The following is a 15,831-nucleotide window of genomic DNA, read 5'->3' on the forward strand; positions in this document are numbered from 1 at the left end:
TCTTTCCCTCATTCAATGTACTGTACAAGCGTTGACGATGACCTTTGTCGACCACGATGTATTCTCCCTTTCCAGCTAATATCCTCGTCCCCAACTGGCACTGTGTGGCAGAACTGGAACATCGCCCAAATCAACGCCGAAACTGGCCCTTAGAGGCACCTCCCGTCGCGTTGCCTCAGCCATTCCACTGAATGACCTTGTCCCTGTCGATCCTCCGAAGCCTTTCCCAGGTTCATAGTCGAAGCTCAGTCCGCCTGAGTACCGACCAAATTGCGGCGGCGGATGTGGCCTTTCTTGATCAGGCTGTAGTTCTTCCGCAAGTGAAGATTGACTGCGCGCACTAGCCGCGTTCGAGTATGGATGGGGAGGCCTATTAATGTACTGTGCAGGGCTAAGTGGTAGTGGTGGGCCACGCATTGGCCTATGGTTCCATTGAGGATGACTATAGAACTGCTCATAGTTCTGCATCACCGAGTTCCGCCGAGTTTGCCGCACATATGCTGTATCGTGCTCATTTAGGTGTTGGTACGCGCCATGATGCACATCATCTGCATGAGGTCGCCCATACGACTCGAAGTCTCCGCGCGGGGGAGTGTGATCGGCATATCCGCGGGCTTCCATCGTTTGCGTTCTTCGATGTTGGTACTGACGTGGCGGGATCTCTGGATAGATCGGTTCTTCTTGCTCGTGGTGAGTACCATTGTAGTCCTTGTCTCCACTACAGTTTTGGGGTTGGTCTCTCAATGCAGCACCAATAGACTGCCTCCGAGCTCTCCAAGTTGCGGCTTGTCCAGCCCATGGATCTGGCGACACATCAACAGGCCGAGGGGAGTGCGAGGGTGGTGGAGGGGCAACAGCCATCTGGGAAGTATCTTCATCATAGTCAACATATGATGGCCTTGGTGAGTGCACTGGTGGAGGTGGTGCCGAGACATGACTCATTGACCACTGTCTCTGCTCCGATGATGTCCGATACGCCTTCTGAAGCATGTCAGGGGTGATGGGAGGAGCATCACTGGCGAAACTTGTTGGTCTCAACGTCCTCCCCGGAATGCCCCCTCGGTCATTGAACGATGACCTCCGGTTTGCCCTCGCACCATCACGTTCTTGGACAGCCCTGCTTCGGATTCTGGAAAGTTCCGCAGCGGCTCTGTCATCCATCATGTATCTTGGACGAGGGGCGACGGTAGAAATGTTATATGGGTTCATCGTGTTTTCAGAGACCATGTTTGCATGGGCCAGGTCATAAGGACTGCCACCAAGTGAGGAGGCAACAGTCCCGAAATCGTTAATGATACCCATGGCATCGATCTGACTAATCCCGGAGTCGCGCTTCGAATCTCTCCTCTCTTCTCTGGGTCGACCAATCCATGATCGTGGACGACTAAAGCTTCGTGATCTCTTTGCCGATGATGTCGGCTCTGGCGTAGGCGAAGGGAATCTTATGTCGACCTTGAGCAAGTCCATGCTCGAGATACTCGGTTGATTGGTAAGTTGGTGATGCGATTGATATGTTTGCTTGAGCTCAGGCACCTCCAGTGCACGAACGCGAAGGTTTTCTCGTACTTCGATGGGGATCTGTGGAACAGTCTCTTCATCCAAGAAATGAGTGCCACTGACAGCCACCTTTCCAGGAGGCTGGCTTTGGGGACGTTTTTTCTGCAATCGTTTGCGGACCTTAGGCGACTTTGTAGAGTTGGTATCCGATGGAAGAACTGCAGGTAGGGTAGTCGTCGACAATGCGGCTGAGTCGAGGTTCGCAAGAGTGCGTAGATTAGGTGAGGTCTTTCGCGACTTCAGAAACGATGGTCTATGCGCGAGTTGATGAGATCCTTGGTCAGTCTGTTGTGGTAGAATATTCAGTGCCGATGCAGATGCGTTCTGTAGAGCTTGCTTCTTCGCAGGGAATATTCTCTTTGCCATTTCCACTGAACGCAATGAATTACTCGAGCTGTAGCCACTATCAGACTTTTGAGGGGCTCGAGGTGGCTGAAGTCGTGGAGGAGACATTTGGACTGGGAACTCGTGCCCTGACTGGGAACCCTCGACCTGGGATGCGGTTGACGAATACCAACTCCTCCTGTCCTCGCGAGGTTGAACATTCTCATCCTGGAATCCAGTACGTGACATCCCACGGCCTCGGTCACCACCATCCCGGTCTCTCGATCTCCAGACCACGGAACCAGTAGGAGATGGCGATCTTCGCCGTACATCCACAGGGGAGTCGGTTCCTAGATAGGCCTGACGAGATGCGGATTCTTCCAATGACGATATCGACGAGGAGTGTCGCAGCACACCATCCGACCTACTTCTTCTGACAGATCCAGGCAACGAGCTAGATCTTCGCTCGGAGAACGGACTTGGTGGGAGTTCTGCCATGTACTCCTGTGCGATCACCGATGCCGCGTCCTGATCACCATCAACGTCCCAGTCGGACCCTGGGGACACCATGTTCTGAAGCGGGTGTGCCCGCGGGGACTGTTCATTACTGCTCTCCCAGTCGAGATTCCGTCGTTCGCTGTGCATGTTCGGGGTGCCGGGCAGGGATGACATCTCGGGCGAGGGAATCGCGTGGTCAAAGTCGTCAACATCGCCATAATTGCTTGAAATAGTCCTTTGGGGTTTGGGTATGGACAAAAGTTGTTTCGAAGACTTTGACATCTCGCTGAAAGCAGGGGAGGCCCGTCCGTTGACGACCTGCAACGAACCGTGCCTAAAGCCTCCCAGATGCGAGTATTCCAGGTCCGCAGGTGTCCCAACCCTCCCGACCATTGCCGGAGGTCGAGGAGGCTGCCAATCGAAGTAATCCACATCCACGGTGTTTTGTATTTGTTTCTCCTCCACCATGGCCTCTTCTGTGATGTCCTCTTCCGCATATACTCGAGATGGCTTTCTCGTGGCGGTCCCAGGGGTGAAGGATGCTCGACGAGTAGGAGGAATCGACGGAGCGTCCACGATACGATCAATGGAGGAAGATGGAGTTGAGGCTGATGCTGCATCGTCTTTCAACGAGCCTAGCCTGCTGTTGCTGGCCGATCGAGTCAACGTCGAACGCCGTGAAGACAAACGCCGGAGGATGATGGATTTCCTTTTCTTCGGCTTCAGAGGCGACACCGGAGGCTGCTCTTGCGGACCATCTGAGTCTTGAACAGTGTTCTTGTCGATCTGGCTGACCATGTAGGCGACACCCCAGCTGGACTCCGACCGCAGTGACTTGCTCGGCGAGTCCTGATCCGAGTCAAAGACCTCCGTCCGAACATGTTGCCGTAAAGCTGCATTGCTGGGATGGCTAGAGAGTGGACCAGCCGTGGCCAACTCGACTGTATTGACGTTCTTGCTTCGAAGAATCGGCTCTGGAAGATTGGTGGTGGATATGCTCGTTGTTATCTTGCTTGTGAGAGGTTTCGACAGACGATTTCTCCGACGTGCCTCGGGTTCATCTTGAATAACGTCCGTCGCAACGTCTGACTTTTGCCGTGTGAACCGCATAACGTAGAAGCCAGTCAGGCTGCTTAGTGGAGTAGCGAGATAATGTGTCTTTGGAAACCAAGTTCTAGCTTCCCATGCACGAGGTACGATCAAGTCTCTATAACCATCTCTTGGTGCCGTCTAGATGCTCGGCATCATCTGGCGGAGCGCATACGTATGTCGAAGGTGCGTGCTCACAATGTCGAGTGGTAAGACAATTATGGAGTCGTGCTCATGCGACGAGGCAGACGTAAAGTGTATGTAGAGGATACGGCTTCCACAGTCGAGAGAGGTCGGTCAGCAGCAGCAATAGAATGACAGGTGCGGCAGAGGTCAATGCTCTCGCCCGTGACAGGTCCCGTGGCAATCAGGGAACCGGAAGTGAGTCGAGTTTCAGAAACGAAGGGCTGTTATTGTGGTCATAAGTCGACCAAACGAAACGAGCGAGCGGACATTCGAATAAAGCAAAGAAGAGCAATTCAGACGATCCAAAAGCAGAATCACCACCACCTTCTCTCAATATTGCTCCTCCCCAGACGTATGGTAAAGTTGGTAAAGAGAGTTCGAGGCGGCAGGAAGAGGATCGATGGAGGTCAATGCATTGTCTCGCATGAGGCCCCTGCTCGTTGGAAGCCAACCAGATGATTGGCTCTTGCCTGTGAGATAAATATGGCGGTAGCCCAGCACCCACCAAGCAAGGCCCAAAAAAAAGCCCCAGACGCCGACCAGGGTCAAGAACAAGCGAGACTGCGCCCCTAAACCCAGATTTTTCAATTTCTGGCCAGCCTAGAGCTCATCATCAGCCACCGCTAACCCCCGATCAAGCACAAGCGACCTCATCTTCCCTCCTTGCGCCACACTTGTACTGTGCCGTGGCTTGCGGAGTTGTCTCGCCAGCCTTAGCGGGTCCAATCAAGCAACACGATACAGAGACGGACCTCCTTCAATCCCGCAAACTCTCGTCTCTGATCTCCTCCATTGTTGCAGAATCAGGTTCGAGGTGTGGCTATCCGATGATCACTGAAAGTAAGGCAGCCACAAATGGCGCAGTTGGGACAAAAGATGGCTCGAGCAAGAGTCATAGATACTGGTATCTTTGACATTTCCGTCAGAAAGATCCGGCACCAACCTGCGCTGCACCTGTCAAACACCTAACTTTGTCCGACCCTACCACACGGACAGATCTTCCACAAGGCAGAAGCATAACGAGCAAAAGTAGCGGTGGGCGATGGCGACATGTCAGAATCGGGGCGGCACTGCGGACACTTGTTGGTTAGCAAAGAGGCTACAATTACGTATACTCCGTATTCCTGCAGCAGATGACGATGATCGGGCCCAAATTTGGTGCCCACACCGATACCGTGCACTGCGTGGCTGCACTGTCCTGCAGGCGTGCAGATACCAGCCATCAGGTTTCCAAGAGACATTGAGCATGTGCGTGGTAAGGTCAAGATGATCGAGACACAGGACAACATCATCGTAGAGAAATGGAGAAAGAGACTACAATGTATGAACATGTTTATGAGCACCAACTGTGGTATTATATTATTAACCTAGTAGATGCTGTTGATGTACCGATGGAGCCGAGTTCCCAGAAATAACACCTCCCAAACCTTGGTTTAGTAGTATGTCTGTACAAGCCCGTTGCTAACGCCAAGCTATGCCATTCGTTATGTTGATAGGTCCATTATTCCATGCTATGCCATGCAGATGTTGTACAAAGATAGAAGTACATTGCCAGCCATTCTTTTACTCGATGTTGATGCGTCGGCTAGCAGGAGCCTGGGCCTTTGGTACCAAAATGCTGAGGATTCCATTCTTCAGAGAGGCACGAACTGCATCCTGGTTGACGCGGGCTGGGAAGTTGAAGCTGCGGGTGAATTCTCCAACCGAGCGTTCAGATACCCAGTACTGTTGTTCGGGCTGTGCAGGTTCCGTCTTGGGCTGTTCTGCCACAGGCGCAGGTTTAGGTGCGACGACTTCGGAGTTCTCCTCTGAGGCAGCAGACGAGTCGACGAGTACTGGTTCCTCATCCTCAACGGTAGGTTGATGTGACTTGACACTGCTGGTTTCTGAAGATTGAGCCTCTTCGATGGCAGCCTTCTTCTCGCTTTCGACGGCGGCTTGAGGGCGTTGGCCAGACTCGGTGTGACGTTCGGTCCGGCCCTTGATCCTCAAAGTGTGCTCATCGGTGAACTCAATGTTGAGATTTTGTTGCTCGACACCTGGGAGCTCACCCTCTAGCGAGTAAGCATCCTTGGTCTCCTTCAGATCGAAGCGAGGAGTGAACTGCCTCCGGGGTTGTTGAGTGGCTCTTTGAAGCTCATTGATGGTGTCATCAAAGAGACTGAATAGTGGTGCAAGATCGTGCCGGGCTGGGCCGCAGCGGGCTGGAGTGAAAGCAATTCTGGGGAAGAGGAAAGACATCTTTCTCTTGTTGAGAGGCGCTTGTCTGATAATGGTTCTTGATGCTTGAGGAATGAGGACTTTGGTGGAGTGCATAAGACTTGTTCTGGATTTCTGTCTGAGGGCAGGAGAGGGTTGCGTCGACCAAGACTTTATAGCCCAACATGTCGCCTGATGGAAGATAGTGGGAGGATCAAGCCGCTGAGCAAGCAGGAATACCAGATAATGCTGGATGCTTCTGGGCGACGCAAGCATGGCCGGCCTATTTCTCGTTTCTTCGCGAAGTGGCGAACTGCTTCTGTGAGCAGCCATGACTTTCTGTCGAGTCACGTGATGAGGTTTTCGTGGCAAAGATTTAGTCAAATTGTCAGCATAGAGGCGACTCGCACTCTGAAAAGGCTCTGGCCGATGCGCTCGTGCAATAGTGTCAAAGATGTCGTGGCTCAGTGAATGTCTCTCACACCAGGTGACGAGTAGAGTTCGAGTTTGCGTGAGCCCATTCGCAGGAGTGCCTCAATGGCGGAAAAATCTTTCTTGTCGACATCTTGATTCCTTCGGAACTCTCGTCTAGGATGTCATCAGATTCAGAGCTTCAACGTTTGTTGAGGGGTGGCTACTCACTGTGCGGCTTCTCGAAAATGCTGCCTTGATGTCTGATACCTCTATTAGTCCAGCTGCAGACTCAGACCACTTGCTTTACGCACCTCCGGTTTCCTGCTTGCCGCTCGTAGACATTGTCGATATAGCTTGAAAACTTCTCTTTGAAGTCCCGAGTACCGCATTGTATGACTCTCCTGCAAGGTACCACTGCCTGTAGTGAAAGTGGCCGATGTCAAAAAGGAACCTTTGGAAGGCATGGAAGAAATAGAATGACGCCGAGCTTACATAATGCGGATCAGGGGGCACACTTGCAGCAAGGCTGACGACATTGACTCTGTTTTTACCTACATAGGTACTTCGTTATTACTCATACCCAGCGCCGACAATGGTCTAACATAGCCATTGCGAAGGCGACAGGCCTCTGTGTGGTCCACAATCTACACAAAGAATGCAATGTTTCATTCGCCGTCAGCGACTTGCAACACTCGCCCTGTCCATCTATGAACGATAGCCTGATGGTATCGCCTCCACGGTTGATCGATAACAGTCGTGTCACAAAAAGGTCTTGATCATTCTCAGCTCATACAAGCTCTCGGGGCATAGATCTCTGACCATCTGCCCAAGCAAGGCATCATAGCCAACCGGATAGTACGGCTGCAAAAACACGTCACTGAGGGCGTCGTGAATTGTCTGAGCAACAGCTTCAGCAGGCTCCGCAACACCCTCGGCGGCGGCCATGGTCATGTTGTACCATTTGTGCATGATCTTACTGTACACCTCCTTCTCTCGATGTCCTACAGCGTACTCGGACTTGGCCACCTCGCCCAAAGAATTAACCCCGATCGCGCCTTTGTCGATTTGATCGCTGTAACCACGCCATGCTGAGCTGATCTTGGGACCAATATCAGCTGTACGTGTCCAGCTTGGTCGAACAGAGGTCATACCAACACCAAAAGGCATTAATTCGAGTCACCATGCACGGGTCATCGCTTCCAGACCTGCCTTGATGGCAGCATAAGGTGCCCACATTGGTGGATTGATTTAGGCGCCATAGCTCACTACATTGATGACCCGTCCGGAACTCTGCTTGAGCAGTGGGAGGAAAGCACTGATGGTCGAAAGGTATGCGAAGCAGTCCAGATCAAAAATGTCGTGCAACGCCCTGGGCGGCGTAAGTTCCATGCGTGAAATCATGCAATAGCCTGCGTTGTTAATGAGAGCAATCAGGGGCGAAATCGGCGTCTTGGAGACGGTGGAAGAGATGGTGGACAAGGTGAAATCAATACTTGATTGCTCGAGGACGTTCATAACGACGAAATGAATGCATGGCGCGAGATCTTTGTGAGCATGGTCCGTGATGTCCTCGGCCAGCTTCGTAGTCCAACCTCTTCTTTAACCGCTGCGAAAAAATTGTAGCCCTTTGAGGCGAGGTACCGAGTGGTGGCAAGGCCAATACCTGCAATCACATCAGGTGACGTCCACTCAGACGAATGTCGGGCAGGTTCGCTCACCTTGACTGGCACCGGTGATGGTCACGGAAGGGGAGTACCGCTTCTTTGCACGAGTATGATACTGCAGCTTCAGTCCAAGGCAAGAAGAGGTACAGGAGATAGCCACTCGTGTAATGTACCGCGAAATCGAGCCATGCCAATATACGATTGAGAAACACTGTAAATTCCGAGAAAGTCTCCAGGTAGGCATTCGTGCGTGGAGACATTGCTGCAACAGTTGGCTTAGAGCCCGAAACTCATCGACCTTGAGACTCTTGAGAGGAGTGCTCTGGCTTGCAAGTGGTGTATGTAAGTCGGGAGGAGCTGGGAATATACAAGTATTTCTAGCCTTCTGGCGTCATGTTCACGTTACGACAGTGCAACTCGGATAGAATCATGGAACTCCTGTCCGGCGGGAATCTTTTCGCGGCAGCCGTCGATGCTGACCATGGTGAGAATGCCATCATTGATTGCATCGTGTCAGATGCAGGTACCAGTGAACCTGGGACACGGCCGTTGTCCTGCGCAGGCTGGACGAAAGCTGTTCGGTACTGAATGCGACAACATTGAACACAAGAAACCTACCTGGTAAGTTAGGTGCTGTACAAAGCGGTTGTTTTAACTAAAAGTATGTCTTTCAAGCTCACCTGTACGGCCCGCCGTTAGTTGACTGCGCGGCGCCCACGTGCATCACGCGTCTCCAACCGAGTTTCTATCCTCCAAATAAGCGACGGGGACAACATCGTAGCTAGAGGGGACTCCCGACTTTTGTTTAGAATCGTGGACAATTCTCCAATGCCTGCTGTCGCACCGCCACGGAGAACTTGTCTTACCAGAGCTGCGTAAATAGCGCGCTCTGGCAAGGACCAGATGGATGTGTACGCACAAATCACCTTCCGAGAGAGACAATATACTAACTTCATTTCCAGCGGCCATGGAGGCCTGCGCAGGCAAGCGTTCTGCAAGCTCGCTACTTTGTCTGCCCAACGATCCGCAACAAAGGAGTCAGATTTCCGTCGATTGACCTCCTCGATAGCTCAGCCTTCCAACCAGGGCAATGGCTACCTCGATGGCGTCAAGCGAGCCATTGCGCCGGCCTCCGCGAGTAGCATGGCTCCCTATGAACTCGACGCTCTGCTCGCTCTCTGCGCAAGCGCTCCCGACCTGCACGATTTGTCCCACGCCGACCGCCTTGTCAAGCACTTGACAGCCTATCTTCCGAGAGCTTATTGCCAGCACTTTTCGTCTTCACCTTTCCTCCATGAGATTCAGCCAGCGCCATGGGCAGCTCTCACTTACGAGCTCACTAAAGCTCTTCTCTTGCTGGGCATACGGTTTCCTCCCCTCAAACGCACCGTGGCCGAAACCGTCAAATCCTACCTCCACAACTGGTCCCGATCGGCAGCGTCGCTCGCTTCTGTGGGCATCGGAGAAGAAGAACAGGATAATATCTATGATGCCCAAGAAGTCGCCGCAGTTACAATATCGTTGGTCGGCTTCCTGGATGCTGCGGCGAGCTACGAGGACTTTTGGTCTTCCGATGAACGAGTCGAGCTCATCCGGGTTTTGAAAGAGTCTTTGTCTGAACAATTTCTGATAGCCGTCGAAACTGCCTCTTCCGCAATACGTACATCGACATCACATGAACTGATGGCTAGAGACTGGAGGAAGTACTTGAAACGTTTTGCTGCCCAAGGCGTTCCAGTCGGAGCAATGATGCTGCAGAAAGGCTTCATGAAACTTGTCCTTGCGAGCACCGCGAGAATGCTTACTGATGAGCGTACCGTGCGTTCTGGAGACATCCTTGATCAATACATAGCCGACACCACGCACTTCAATCGAGTCAGAGATGAGTTGGTAACCGCTGATATGATCGAGTATCTGGTGGACGTCACGACCGAACAAATTCGTGTCCTAGAAGACGGCTCGGATTACCTACAACTAAGTTCAGCATGGCAGCAGCGTCTGGCCTTTACTGTCAAAGCATTTTCTTTGGAGGCTTTTCTTCACTGCATGGTGTTAGACGACGATTTGGCGGACCCCGAGGACCTGTTTTCGTGGCTGGAGGATTCGATTGCAAACCACGTACAAATGGCGGACACAGAACTGGCGGACATCGCTCTGAAAAGTGTGGCGGTAGTCGCCAAATTCATGCCGGAAGAAGCGTCCAACTTTGCGCGTGTTCTCCTGCGTTTCATTGTGCGAGGGACGTCTAGCCCAGCGGCTGTTGCGATCGCCGCGAAGAGCTTGTCACACATTTTGAAAATGTTGTCGCAAGATGCCGTTATCACCACAATCTACTCGCTTGGGAACGTTCTAAGTTCACAAGCAGCTGCCGAGAAGGCACATCATCCTCTGACGCTAGGGGAGGTCAATGGACACCATGGTTCTATATCATCAGCCTCCAAGCTGAGAACCGGAAGCGTGATCTCACTTTCGCTGAGTGGTGATGAAGAAACATCTCTGGTTTGCAGCAACGTGGCCCATGCCATAGTTGTGATAGCCACGGAAAGCAAGGACAGCAAGATAATAGCTTTGGTGCAGATGATGATGGTACAAAAGGTTGGGAGAGTCAGCCTCGTCGTCGATGCTCGTGTTGTCGAAGAAGCAGCGAAACTTGCCATTTCCGGCAGAGAGAACGAGTTCAGAGCGTTGTTGAGACTTTACTCACGCTTACATCATGAGACTCTTCTTCAGGAAAATCCCATCATCTTCAATGCGGTCCGAAACGCCGAGGAATATCTTGCCCTGAACATGGATAACCGCTCACCCCTCTTCAAGATCTTTGCGATGCACCTTTTGGAGCGAATTTTGAGCAAAGGAGATGTCGTTGAAGGAGAGTTCAAGCAATCCGCAGAGGTTGAACAGGCCGCTAAGGAGATTGCGCCTCTTCTTAGGCCGCTATCTATCCTGGCTGCGCGAAGATCTGCTCCCAACCAGGAAGCCACCGTTACGGAAGACCCTGAGATTGTTGCTATGGTCCGTGAAGTGTGGTATAATATCGCCGTTCATGGGATCACACTTCAGTCAAGGATTGGCCAACAATATTATCACGAACTTCGCCTATTGGCAATGAACTCCATGCCACTTGTCGACGACGATCGTGCCGAGCTCCTCGAATCGGACGTTGAACTCAACACCGTACTTCGCAGGGGTATGAGTCAACAACATACTCAAGATCAGAAGAAGAACCTCATTGCGGTCATTCCAGAAAGTGAATCGGAAGTGCGACAGCTAAGCTACCAGAAAGTGGTGTTTCTCAACGCCGTGTTTCTGGTCGAGAGTCTACGCGCTACTTCCGGCAACTGTGCTGAAATTCTCGATTACTTCACAGACCCAACTACGCTGAACAGCCATACGGGCCACTGTCTAAGCTCGATCGCGACCGAGATCGTGAAGCGATATACTCAGAAAGTGATTATCTCAAGCGAAGTCGAGTTCAGCGCGCCATATGTGTCACGACAGCTAGCTAGGATTTTGAGTGGCTGTTGTCATCGAAGCTATAAAATCCAGGACGTGGCGAGATTCATGGCAAATTATATCATATCATTTGCGCCTTCATCTCTTTGTCAGAAGACGGCTTTGTTTGCTCTGTTGGAACTGTTGTCCCTAATGTGGTCCGCTTGTCTTGACGCTGATGTTGACGAGTACGAATGGCGACCCTTCCTTACCTCGACTAGGGGCAAGGTTACCATCGAACTCTCAGACGATTATGCTTTCCGGAAGCGCACGTTGAACACGCTCTACAACGATGCAAAGAAATGGGTGACCATGGTCATGGGCGTGGCACCTCTGGATGTCAAAGGCCTCCTTCAGACATATCTTTCCGAATTCGACGATACTGGTGCTTATGGTCATGTATCTTTGGGAAGGTCGTTTGCCCTCGAAGTGGGCTCGATGATACCTCCAATGGACCACAGACTCAATGCACTTGATAGAAAAGCTGACTCGATCAACATCAATATGGGCTCGGATTTCATGGCTCAGTATACTACAAGACAGGAGTATCGATTTACCGGCATTCCACATTACCAAACAGGCCATCTTCATGTTGACGACTCCACGGGGCGTCGGTCCTCGATAGGGCGTCCATCAACTGACACTACCCATGTACTACTTGACACACTCCTGGACCTTCACAGACGTGTTGAGCAAAAGCATCATGCTCAGGCTTCTGAGGTCAAGGACGTCCTTCGTCGTGCAGCCGCGCTGTTATGCCAGAGCAAGAAATCACAGACGGCAATTGTGCATCATCTAGTCAACATACCGTTTGGTATTTTCACCAAGGAATCAATCAAGCTGGGCATCTCGCTCTGGCTTGGTGTCATTCATGAGAATCCGAGAATGGAGCCCCGGATATTGACCGAGGCCGCCCATGCTTGGGAAAGTACAATCGATCGAAAAGCGGGCATTTTCAGTCCCAAGTTTCACCACCTAGATCCATTCTACGTCAAGGAAGAGTTCGCGCCAACCGACAAGGTCGCCATTCAAAAGCAAGCATTGACTGTTCACAACATCATCTCCCCTCACTTCAGACTGTTACAGTTCTTCCAGAGCCACTTTAATTCCATCAGATTGGGGAGTATCAACACTCAACGAACATTCATTCGAATGCTTGACCGCACTCTTCACGGCTTCCTTCGGATCAACAGCCACCCACTTCTCCGTGAAATACAATTCTCTCTTGTCCATTTCGCTCTGCGTGTCCTGAAATTCAGCACTTGCATCAGCAAATTGTTTCAATGGAAGTTGAAGGATCTCATCCTTTCCACTGGTCTGCATTGGTTCGCAACTCCTCCTGCCTGGTCTTTTGGTGGCAACCGCGTCCAATTGAACGCGGAAGTCCAACTCATGCAAGATGTGCTGGTCATGTTGCAAGCCAGCAATCAGCCCATTCTCCCAGCCTCCGCCACGAGGAAAGACCCACAACAGAAGCACGACCTTCTGGAAGCCCTCTTAAACAACGAAATCAGTCGACTCAACGTTTGGTTGTCACCGCGTACTCACGCAGGTCATCAAGCCTATTCTAATGAGAAAATTGTGGCATATTTCCGGACTGCCTGGCTTGAAAATCCATCTCTGGCAATTCAGATGCTAACCAGATTTCACAACGAGCAACTTTGTCGCGATGTACGATTCTTACTTGTCAATTTCCCCGCAAAAGCACTGAACGAGCCAGATGCGATTGACCTGTTGCTCGAAGAGAAGTTGCCTTCTGATGTCTCCTTTCAACTGAAATACTTGCTCTATTGGTCACCCGTTAATCCAATGCAAGCGGTGACTTACTTTCTGCCCGCATTCGGAAACCATCCATTTGTTCTTCAGTATGCCATGAGAGCACTCGAAAGCCATTCTGTCGATGTGACCTTCTTCTATGTCCCGCAGATTGTACAGGCTCTGCGTTACGACACTCTAGGTTATGTTGAGCGATACATTATCGAAACTGGAAAGTTTTCGCAACTGTTTGCCCATCAGATCATCTGGAACATCAAGGCCAATGCATACAAAGACGAAGACTCTCAAGAACCCGACCCTATGAAACCGCTCCTGGACAAGGTCATGAACAGTCTGATCTCGAGTTTTTCTGGCCCCGACAGAGATTTCTACGAGCGAGAATTTTCCTTTTTCGGTGAGGTGACGGATGTTTCGGGCAAGTTGAAACCCTTCATCAAGAAGAGCAAGCCGGAAAAGAAGGCCAAGATTGAGGAAGAACTTCGCAAGATCAAAGTGGAAGTGGGTGTCTACCTCCCTAGTAATCCTGATGGAGTAGTGGTCGGTATCGACCGCAAATCTGGAAAGCCGCTACAGTCACATGCAAAGGCACCCTACATGGCCACTTTCAGGATCCGGAAAACGAGGGATTCCAACGAGGAGGACGATGAGGTAACCCCAAACCCGGAGACCGCTATGAGAACGTCGAATATACCACGAAAGGGTCATAGTCGGCAGAGCACCAGCGACGTTTCCGACATTGCACTCGACGATGGAGACAGGCGAACATACGAAGTGTGGCAGAGCGCCATCTTCAAAGTGGGAGACGACTGTCGTCAGGATGTGCTTGCACTACAGATGATCGCAGCGTTCCGCGGCATTTTCAACTCGGTCGGGCTCGACGTATATGTGTTTCCCTATCGAGTTACCGCAACAGCACCCGGCTGCGGAGTGATCGATGTGTTGCCCAACTCCATCAGTCGCGACATGCTGGGTCGTGAAGCGGTGAATGGTCTGCATGATTACTTTGTGACCAAGTACGGAGGCGAGCATTCGATCCGGTATCAAGAGGCTAGAAGTGAATTCGTCAAGAGCATGGCCGCCTACTCCGTCATTTCTTACCTCTTGCAGTTCAAGGACCGGCACAACGGCAACATCATGATCGATGACAAGGGGCATATCCTGCACATTGACTTTGGGTTCTGCTTTGATATTGCACCCGGTGGTGTCAAGTTTGAGAGGGCGCCGTTCAAGCTCACTCCCGAAATGATCGCCGTGATGGGCGGTGACGATCCCAACACCTCACAAAGTTATCGGTGGTTCGAGGAGCTTACGATCAAGGCCTTTTTGTGTTCCAGGCCTTATTGCGACAAGTTGAGTCACCTTGTGAGTTTGATGCTGGATTCCGGGTTGCCGTGCTTCAAGCCCGAGACGATGCACAATTTCAAGAACCGGTTTGTGCTGGATAAGACGGAGAGGGAGGCGGCGGAGTTTATGCTGGGATGTATCAAGAAGAGTGCCGGGAATGTCTCGACGAAGGTTTATGATGAGTTTCAGTTGATCACGAATGGGATTCCTTATTAGGGGTTGCTGGAGAGTAGACAGCCTTGCAGTGTCAATAGGAGTATACCTGAAAGAGCATGAAAATTTTTGAGAGTACTGTAGTGATCAATTGGTCTGATGAAGAATGGGAGGATTCGTGGGATCATCCCATGGCCTTTTGATTGCAAGGTGATCCTGCCTTCCCCCGCTAGTGTGCTAAAGTACAAGATAAGAGGAACTTTTCATTTCGATACAAGACCGATCTTGGACAATATGTTCATCAGAAAAGCCCAGATCTGAGGCAATAGTTTGAATTGCTCGATGAGCAATGGAGCGATGACCACGAAGGCCAGGAGGACTGTGGGGAGTCATGTTAGTAACGGGACCGCCGTCGAATGGGTTGGGGGCTCGGCGTTGAGGATGTTAGGGTAGGTAGGTGTTTAGCATGACTTACCGACAATGCCAATGCTGACTGGGGATTTCTTGACTTCTTTCTTCTTGTAGGCTGTTTCGGGTTTGCCCATGCGCTTTTCAACGGATTTGGCGTGTTTTTCGTTGGCGCGGCGTTGGGTTGGTGTTTGGGCCTGGCCATTGTGAGTATTGTAAGAGAGTGAGCGAAGCTCGGTGGTGAGTGTGACTGACCATTTTGTCTGATTAGGGGGATGACGCGATCGAAATCAGATATTAATGGTTTCCAGGAGCGAGGGAGTCGTAAATGTTGATATGTCGCGTGCAAGCTGTAAGGGAGTCGCGTGCCGTTCCTGTGCTTGTTCGCGGGAGTGATCTTACTGATTGATGGCGACTGAGTAGTGAGATGTTCTGGCTTTGCTTTCGAAGTTGCAAAGTAAGGTGTGAGGTCGCAAATGAGTGTATGTGAGAGTGATCAAGTCTTGTCTAGTTAAATCTAGCGAAGAGTCACAAGTTGTTCAAGGACAGATTTGAGGATTATGTTGTTGACAGATGTTGAATTTAGATGACTCCGTGTCTACACGGTCCGCGGCCTGGGTTGCTGTCAGCCCCTTATTATCCGAAGGCGACGTCTCCTGAACGTTTGGAGTATGCCAAGACTGAGGTTATGTGAAGATAAGATAAGATTTGATATGAGATAAGATCT

At 51.2% G+C, this 15,831-nt stretch overlaps 5 protein-coding genes across 5 annotated transcripts; 1 reads left to right on the top strand and 4 right to left on the bottom strand.

Annotated features, from left to right (window-relative positions):
* Positions 1–75: 75 nt before the first annotated feature.
* Positions 76–3,489, bottom strand: EDD37DRAFT_612060 (uncharacterized protein; the record flags this gene model as incomplete). Its single annotated transcript, XM_062815326.1, has 1 exon — positions 76–3,489. One exon carries the CDS (start codon positions 3,487–3,489, stop codon positions 76–78), a length of 3,414 nt encoding a protein of 1,137 aa, XP_062667434.1.
* Positions 3,490–4,986: 1,497 nt separating this feature from the next.
* EDD37DRAFT_638401 (30 kDa heat shock protein) lies at positions 4,987–5,989 on the bottom strand. Its single transcript, XM_062817101.1, has one exon. It carries the CDS (start codon positions 5,968–5,970, stop codon positions 5,218–5,220), a length of 753 nt encoding a protein of 250 aa, XP_062667435.1. The 5' UTR covers positions 5,971–5,989; the 3' UTR covers positions 4,987–5,217.
* Positions 5,990–6,317: 328 nt separating this feature from the next.
* On the bottom strand, positions 6,318–6,731 carry EDD37DRAFT_652910 (complex 1 protein-domain-containing protein; the record flags this gene model as incomplete). Its single annotated transcript, XM_062818497.1, has 3 exons — positions 6,318–6,441; positions 6,496–6,527; positions 6,579–6,731. The coding sequence occupies 3 exons, from the start codon at positions 6,729–6,731 to the stop codon at positions 6,318–6,320; spliced, it is 309 nt and encodes a 102-aa protein (XP_062667436.1).
* A 2,103-nt stretch (positions 6,732–8,834) lies between these two features.
* Positions 8,835–14,759, top strand: EDD37DRAFT_568133 (phosphatidylinositol 4-kinase; the record flags this gene model as incomplete). Its single annotated transcript, XM_062814179.1, has 1 exon — positions 8,835–14,759. One exon carries the CDS (start codon positions 8,835–8,837, stop codon positions 14,757–14,759), a length of 5,925 nt encoding a protein of 1,974 aa, XP_062667437.1.
* A 200-nt stretch (positions 14,760–14,959) lies between these two features.
* EDD37DRAFT_652913 (uncharacterized protein) lies at positions 14,960–15,241 on the bottom strand (the record flags this gene model as incomplete). Its single annotated transcript, XM_062818498.1, has 2 exons — positions 14,960–15,075; positions 15,172–15,241. The coding sequence occupies 2 exons, from the start codon at positions 15,239–15,241 to the stop codon at positions 14,960–14,962; spliced, it is 186 nt and encodes a 61-aa protein (XP_062667438.1).
* Positions 15,242–15,831: the final 590 nt, after the last annotated feature.

Source organism: Exophiala viscosa, assembly GCF_022695815.1.
Source record: "Exophiala viscosa unplaced genomic scaffold EDD37scaffold_10, whole genome shotgun sequence".
Classification (NCBI taxonomy): Eukaryota; Fungi; Ascomycota; class Eurotiomycetes; order Chaetothyriales; family Herpotrichiellaceae; genus Exophiala; species Exophiala viscosa.

Bases quoted from the DNA above. Each gene is read 5' to 3' on its own strand.
- EDD37DRAFT_638401 (XM_062817101.1), bottom strand. From the start codon at position 5,970: ATGCACTCCACCAAAGTCCTCATTCCTCAAGCATCAAGAACCATTATC.